An 8,690-nucleotide genomic window follows, 5' to 3' on the forward strand; every position below is an offset into this window, starting at 1 on the left:
TAGAGGTCCAGATCATGCGAATTGGTTATTGACAAAATTGATTGAAGAAGCTGATTGTATTTCAAATAAACTAGAAAAAAAACTGTTATGATGAAACAGTTGACTAAAGAACAAGAAGTAGATTTTATTACAACAAAATTATGTTCTTTTTGTGAAAAGAAACTGGCAGATAATAGAGTAAAAAAATCATCATCATTTAACTGGAAGTTACCGAGTTGCGGCACATAACAAATGCAAATTGCATTCCAAATCTCCAGATTTTATTCCAGTTGTACTGAATAACTTTAGTGGGCACGATTCGCATATTGTTGTAAAGGCTTTCGGTAATGCTGTTGTAACAAAAATCTAAAACTCAGAAAAAATGTTAAGTGTATTCCGAATAACTTTGAAAAGTATATGTCAGTTACATTAGGCAAGTTACGATTTATTGACATTCTCCATTTTATGGCAGCTCCACTTGATGAGCTAGTGAAAGGTTGTACTAGATTTGATAATCTGGAAAATCAATTCAATGAAAAGGAAAATTCTGTTAAAACAAAAAGGAATATTTCCTTATGAGTTTCTTGATGATTGGTCTACGTTCCATGAAACTGAATTGCCAGATCGATCTGCGTTTTATTCACAACCAAAAATGGAAGATGTTACAGAAAATGAATATAAATATGCAGAAGATATCTGGAACAAGTTAGATTGTAAAACGTTTTGAGATTATCACGATGTACTTCTGATGTATTTGAAAACTTCAGAACCGTTGACTAAATGAATTATGGACTAAATCCGTGTTGGTATTATTCTGAACCTGGTTTGAATTGGGAATCTGTTCTAAAGTTCAGTTAAGTTGGATCTATTAACTGATGTTGATATGTTTGATTTTATTGAAAAAGGAATTCGAGTTGGCATCCGTGTTATAACAAAACAGTATGCAATAGCAAATAGCAAATACATGAAAGACTTCGTTATAGATCTTCCTTCGACATTTATTATATATTTAGATCCAAATAATATTTATGGTTATGCAATGTCTGAACGCATGCCAGTTAGTGGATTTCATTGGATAAGTCCAGATCAACTTCTTTGAGATACTGATAAATAAATACCACATAATATTTCGTACTTCGTTAAAGTAGATCTTGATTATGTAGTTGAACGTAATGAACTGCATAATGAGTATCCATTTTGTGTCAATGTTAATAGACTATAATCTACTATCTGATGAACAACGAAAAGCAGCAGGTACTAGAACAATAACTATGGTTAATAAACTTGTTATTCTGAATCTGCCGACTTTGAAATCAAGGTAATTTATCACAAAAGTAATCAAATATTAAAATTGTCATCAGCACCATGGGTATATGATCCTGTGACCAGACATAAGACTGTTTATCTTAATGGACCGGGAGGTTCTGGTACAAAAAAAAAAAACCCACATGTGATCGAATTATTTCGTGGACTTGATATAATTGTGTTAACTCCTGCACATAGACACGCCAGAGAAATGAACGAACGAGGAGTTAAATCGCATACTTATCAAAGGTTTTTCCGATGGAAGGGAGATACATGGATTCCTGAACGAATGAGTGAAAATATATTCCAAAGATTGTTATCTGGGATAAAACATGCACAATGTCGCTGGAGACATTAAAGATATTTCTTGATTGGTTATTGAGGAAAAATATTGCTGTGATAATGTGTGGTGATCGTGGGCAACCACCGCCTTTTGTTGGATTGTCTCCACATGAATTGCTAAAAGAGTTCGTAGATTATTATGAAGAAATAACTGATGATCATAGTGCTCTTGACCCAGAATTAAGAGAGCTTTGGAAATTGACCAGACTATAACCAAATAAAAGTCAGTGTCAAATAATGCGTGAGATAATTTCAGGAACTCCTATGAATGATTTTCTGCAAGTGTGGAAACCAGATGATTTGATAGTTGCAGGTAGAAAGATAGCTCGTGATACACTTCAACAACAATTGCTTCTGTTACATAAGTAAATGGTTCAAGTCAATACGTACCATTGTGTTATCGACCAGTAGATACTCAACAGCAACATATCGACATTGAAATTCCAGGCTCCTTGACAGAGTCAAGGAAACAAATCCTTGTATTAAATGATACTGTTTTAGTTCATGCCAGTGTTGTGGAGAGCACGTTAATGATGAATAAAACTCCATGGACGTTAGGATACGCTTAAACGATTCATTGGTAACAAGAATTAACTATTTCGGATACTAAAATTTAGATTCTTGATGATCGTATTGAGTGGTCAAACTTAGTTTATCTTCCAGTGTCTCGTGTTAGAAGAATATCTCATCTGCGGAGGGTTATCGTAGACTTCACAGAAAATAATAATCAAGCTGCTAGCAATGGCGATGATGTAATAAATTTTTTATAGTTATAAGCAGTGTGGCAGAAAAAATAAACGCGACTTTGATCTTGATGTTGAATTTATCATGATACTGAAACAACGACATAATAATCATTGTGCAAACTGTAACATATTAATGTTGTGTCAATAGTCAAATAATATTAAAAGACAGTTTACCGTAGATAGAATTAATAGGAGTCTTGGTCACACACGCGAAAATGTGATGCTGACATGTCTTGAATGTAAATGACGTCGAGGCGCCAGTTCACAAAAGTGAGCGCGGTGGTAATTGTGTGTCCTCAGGAATTACTTGCAATTGTTCACGTACAAATTCACACTGAGGAGCAGCTGAATCTAGTCTGTAGATTGCGGTCTACGCGTGGATCTTACTTCGCTGGAAACTGTATGTGTCTTCACACTCCAAATAGGATCAGTGGTTCCTTTTTACCACCTTCAATTTCACCAGGTTCATATAAATACCTCACAGTCACATTACCTAGTACTGGTTGTTTTGAAAAGTCATGTCGTTGTATTGGTATATGTTTTTTGCGATCGCATTGGAAGGTTTCATATAAATAGCACGAGTAATTTCATTATTTAATGCAGCTGTCACACTTGGTAGTCTTGCAACCCATTCACGCGATCTCTTGTCTTTCTGAATTATTTCCTTTCCATATTGATATCCAAACAATCTCTCAGCAAGTGTTCGATTAAATCATTCAACAATTGCCTGATCGTGATGAATTGCGGTATGTCCTCGTCTGATTTTGTCTTTATGTTTCTTCATTAGAGATGACACTGCACCAATAAATTCCTTGCATGTATCAACCTGTAGCAACTGTGGCTATCGTAGACCACATTGTGGTCCGGATCCTCGTTGATAAATTTGTTCAAAAGCAGATGCAACTTCAGTTGCTGTTTTACTTGATAGTGATTCTGCTTCTTTATATATACTTGCAACGTTAACGGCAGTTAACGCGTATTTGTATGTGCGTGATTGACGTCTACTCATTTTAATAGTATCATGTGGCAAAAATAAAATAACTGCTTGATGAACTTCATTAGGACTGCTGAAATCAAAATGTGCATAATGAATGTGTTTAGGTGGTGGTAGCTAAATTTGCCATATTGCCTGTCGTGCTATCCAATTTGCAGCAACAGAACGTGTGACATTTGCTGCATAAGCAAGTTTACTAATCGTTGCTCTACCCCTCCAGTATCCTCTTGGGCTATAATAAATAGATTCCATTATAATAATAATAATAATAATAATAATAATGGGTTGATCAATTACCTGCCCCATACACTAATTTACCTTTCATCGCAGAGTTTACTAGGAAGCTAGCAAGTTTTTCGCAGAGAGATTTTTATGGAATTTAAGGAGTGGCTCGACTTCACATTTGCAATATGTCGTTGTTGTAAATCCTTATTTTTATACGCTACATCATGAACGTGACATGCTTGATCAATCGCATTTATTGGATACTCTCCACGTCTTGGTTGATATCGCTCGTCAAGTTGGATATTAAGTCGGGCTCCAGGACCACACTCATTATATCCAGGAAGATGTTTTCTCCTGGATACTTGGCCTATGGAGCTCCTGGCAATTTTCCTAACAAAAGCAGCGATATCGCTACCAGACACTTTGTGTCCGGAGATAAATTTGTATGTACTTGTACCACATTTTACACACTTACCTGTAAGTGCATGCTTTTTATTTTTTTATTTTATATTTTGTTATTATTGTTGTTAATCCTCTGGTAGGGGTGGATGCTACTCATCGAACCAAATATAAATCTATTTTATTTATTATATTTGTACAACGTTGATATCATTGATTTCTCAGCGACACAAAAACAAGAGGCAGTCAAACATCATCTAGCCTTACCAAAATCCTATCAGATCAATTATCATAGGTCCATCTGGGTCTGGTAAGATGCTATTGTTGTTTTAATCTGATAATGAGATGGCTCAAGTTGGATAAGTTATATTTAGCGGCACCATCTGTAGATGATCAGAGATGTTACAATGATGCTTTAAGATTTTAATGAAAACGCAAAATTGTTGGACGAGGATGGCAATGATATTTTTGATTTTATCACCGATATTGATCAAGCCCCATCTATAGATGACCTCGATGGATTTATTAATAATCTCGTAGTATAAGTGATCAGAGACAACTGTAATATTTTAGTTGTGCTTAATGGAGTTGATACTCATACTCTGCGAAATATTCATCTAACTTGGTGTTCAGGAGATATGGATATGATTAAACTTATAAATTTCTTTTCAAAAGCGCAAGCTACTCCACACAGATTTATGACGATAAATTTGCATGATCCTCGATCACGATATCGTATAGGTCTTGAAAAAATCTTTGGATAAAAAGACAGCATTAGGGAGATGCGACCAAAAATGAGTGTCCGACGAGTAAACAAATACACATACAAAAAAAACAACAAAAAAAATAGAAAACACGAACAACAAAGATAAAGTAACGAAATTAACTAAACCAATTAGAGAAAATCACGGTCAGTTAGAGGCTTCGGTTTGACTTTATTGATTACGTATTTTCATTTTTTTTTTCATAGTAAGTTTTATTTTTAAAGAAGACTTTCTCTAAAATTAGACTGTTCCCCCCCTCCCCCCCCCCTCCCGCTGCTTATACACAAATTATGTAATTGTGTAATAAACATGACAATTACACTTAGGGCACTACAATTCAAATTAATACGGAAGTCTTTAGCAACAAATATGCTTGACATTTATACAACCAGTTTTAGAGTATGCAGATATTGTCTGGGAGCTTTGTCAATGAAACTTAGATTAGAAAAGCTTCTGATTTAGGCCGCACGAATTATATCTGGACTTAGTAAAAATACCAGAATTTAAAAAATTGTATCGGGAAACTGGTTGTTTAGAATCGGGCCAAGACGAAAATTCCATACATTGCGTTCTTTCTATAGATTTAAAGGTATTATATGGCCATTTTATCTTTATGATTTTTCGATTTAACAAGAAGTAATCTACAACAAAAAAATTAGACCTGACTTCGAAATTCTAGAATAAAACTATCAGCGAGATCATATATTAGTGTGATCTTATTTTTGTGGGGCAACCTTCCTGAAAATATTGTTGTTGTTATAGGGTTTAACGCCATTTTCAAGCACAAGATAGGCTAGACATGGCGGCCAGTATAAACGGGGGAGGAAGAAGCCGGGAAAACCCAGGAAAGAACCGCCGACCCATCAGAAGCTACCAGCAAGCTTTCTCGCGTAATAACATTGGCTGAACCTGAGACTCGAACCCACGTAATAAGATGAGATGGCAGTGATCTGTAACGGTGCGCGTTTTAGACCACTCGGCCACTTCGGGCTCCTCCTGAAAATGTAAGACTTGTCCTATCTTTTAATGAATTAAAGCTTGAGAATGCAAAAATTAAACTTCCTTTCAGTAAATTTAGGCGGTTTATAATTTGTGAAATACCTAAACCAAACCAATGCAATGCATATACTGAAAGGAAACAATATATCCTCTATGTAACAATCTGGTATCATTGTATTGCTCTAAATAATAACTTATTTACCAACAAATTAATTCAGTTATCATTATGTAACCGTGTCTCATTATGTTTAGAGTTCTGTTGATCAACACAAGATGGTACTTTTAAATCTTAACCACCTTCTTTCGATAGCGATGACTGACCTGCCAAGTACCAGGTTAATGACAACTTACTTCGGACCTTGCCTCATGTTATCACGCAAAGTGCTTTTATGTACGGGAGGAGTTGCATCTAAGTTGGAGAACTTTTTGCCCATCCCCATTCGCTTCATTATTATGGCCAAAATACGTTTTAAAAATGCAGAATAACAATACTTTGAATATGATAATATCTCCAGTGTTTTCCACCTAGACATTGGAGATCCGATTGTAATTAGATTCTTTAAAAACTCTGTCAACATATTAATTAACAAATTAGAAACATTCACCATTAACTATAAAAATAAATATCTCCAAAAGTATTCCTACTTTTCTCTCTCTCTCTCTCTCTCTCTCTCTCTCTCTCTCTCTCTCTGTTAATGTAATATTTTCTCAGATTGCCCGTTAACGAACATGAGATGGAGCCACAGTTCGGTATCTTCTGAAATTCTAAATAAAAACGTAAAGTATGAATAATTGTTACAATTATTTAACTTATTCATATTATTAAGCTCGTGCAAGCCATTATGTAGTTTCATGTCACTGTTACTTTCGAACCATGTACAAATGAATCAAGGTAGTAAATGCCTGTCATGTGTTGGATAGATCGAAAAGGTGAGAGTCATCTTCATATGATTGTGGGTCATACATGTACAAAAGCTCAAAGGGAGCAATCAATAAACTGTTTCTCCTTTTAAATACGAGATAAACTTCTTTTATATATGTATAAATGCATTTGATTTCTATGATCTTATTATTTCAATTTATAGTAATAAAATTTTATATAAAAAGGCTGAACAAAAATTGTTTTCAAGAACAATAAGCTGCGATATAACAGATCTAATTGATCCATACCGGAAGTGATCTCACTGTCTTATTAGTTTACTTCCGGATTCGATAGCGCTACGGAATATTGTCTTCCAGTTGACAATTTCTTTTCACGTAACATAAAGAAATGAACCGATTATTTGGAAAATCGAAACCAAAAGACCCACCTCCAAATCTGACAGACTGTGTTTCAAATGTAAGGTATCTTATTTGAACGTTTTCATTACAGAAAAAATTAAAGGGTAATTCAAGGAGTTGAGTGCTATGTTGACTGTATTTTGTATTGTAGAGTTGACACAGTTTCGCTTTAAATTTTAATTTGTTTCCGTTTGTTTTTCTATCACAGGTAAAGTTAGGATGATGTAAGTTTTCGCTCGTATCTAATACTTTATTTATTATTTATAAACACTTCCACTGTCTAAAATATGTCAAGCATGATAGCCCTTCTATTACCGATAAATAAATGCACTTAAAGTTTACGCACCCGTCTTGGTCATTTCTCCATTTATCTTGATCATGTGATTTTAACTGAGCACAGAAGAAACTATAATATATATCAATTACTGATAGATATCTAGATTACAATACCGAAATTACAAATAGGCATAATTATTTCATCAGCTGACAATAGAAGTTTGCTTTAGTTTTCAGAACTTACCCAAAAATGACCAAGTCCAAAGATTCAGAGATTGTTTTGAATTATCCCACAAAATATGTAGCTGTAAAGTTTATGTTACTCATCCATAACATCATTGGTTTGAATAGATAAACACTCAGTGTCAAAACACATGTGCATGTGCTGTCATATATTAGCAACCCAGTCTAACACGGACAAGGTGACAGTTTACCTGAAAATCTGATGAAACTGTTGACCAAGTGTAGAATTTTGATTGCAGAATCAATACATGTCATCTGATGGCAACACATTTACATATTGTAAAAGCTAATAAAATTATCTATAATGGGCATGTTTTCTTTTTATATTTGACTCTGTATTAATGGAATTAGTACTTATAATCATCAAAAGTAACAGATTTCACGCGTCATTAAAAAAAAATGCTGATCATGCTGCGGGCACGTGACACCACTCTTTTTTTGTTACAAAATGCGAATTATTAAAACTTCATTAATATTCATACAATTTTCAATCCAATCAGAGGAGATGTAAACAATTCATTCAGTGGTTGTAGCATGTTCCTATGATATTCCTACACAAAGAAATAATCCCTCAAACTTTACGCAGATTTGACCAAACATTTGGCAGTTAAAATAAATGCATCATATATCATCAAAGTCAGCATATTCCAAGCTTTATTTTGCTACCAGATTTACATATCAGACACATTTATAAACCAACTGCAATGAGCATTGAATTTGTAAAACATTTGAATCTCCCCATGTTGACATTGTCTGCCATATTTGAATTTTCTAACAGTTGATAACGATGTTAACTTTACCAAAACTGATGTTCCAAAACTAAACTTATTATTAATTTCATACTAATTGGTGTGCCAGAAGAATATGCTAAGATGATTTTTTTAATAGTTTTTGTCGTATTAACACTTGTTGTTCAGTTTAGACATTATACAGTTGCAAAATGATCATGCAAAGCTTAGATTTTCATCCACTATAAATAGGCTCAAATTTTCAATGGTGTAAATATCTGAACTGACAAACAGTCAATGGTTTTAAAATATGTTCACCTTATATCATTATGTTATTGTATTTGTTTAAATTTTATAATGGGACAGTGTCTGATGAAATAATGATAAAAAATCGCTTCATTATAAGACA

The 8,690-nt window shown here is 34.0% G+C and overlaps 1 protein-coding gene across 1 annotated transcript in view; it reads left to right on the forward strand.

Annotated features, from left to right (window-relative positions):
* Positions 1-6,950: 6,950 nt before the first annotated feature.
* The window catches only part of LOC149791793 (charged multivesicular body protein 5-like), a 21,923-nt gene continuing 20,183 nt past the window's right edge, over positions 6,951-8,690 (forward strand). The window contains exon 1 of the mRNA XM_089970294.1: positions 6,951-7,092. Within this exon, the coding sequence (XP_089826420.1) occupies positions 7,024-7,092 (69 nt within the window). The 5' untranslated portion in view covers positions 6,951-7,023. The remainder of the gene's footprint in view (positions 7,093-8,690) is intronic.

This window comes from Sinohyriopsis cumingii, chromosome 9 (genome assembly GCF_028554795.1).
Source record: "Sinohyriopsis cumingii isolate HCF-2022 chromosome 9, ASM2855479v2, whole genome shotgun sequence".
Lineage (NCBI taxonomy): Eukaryota > Metazoa > Mollusca > Bivalvia > Unionida > Unionidae > Sinohyriopsis > Sinohyriopsis cumingii.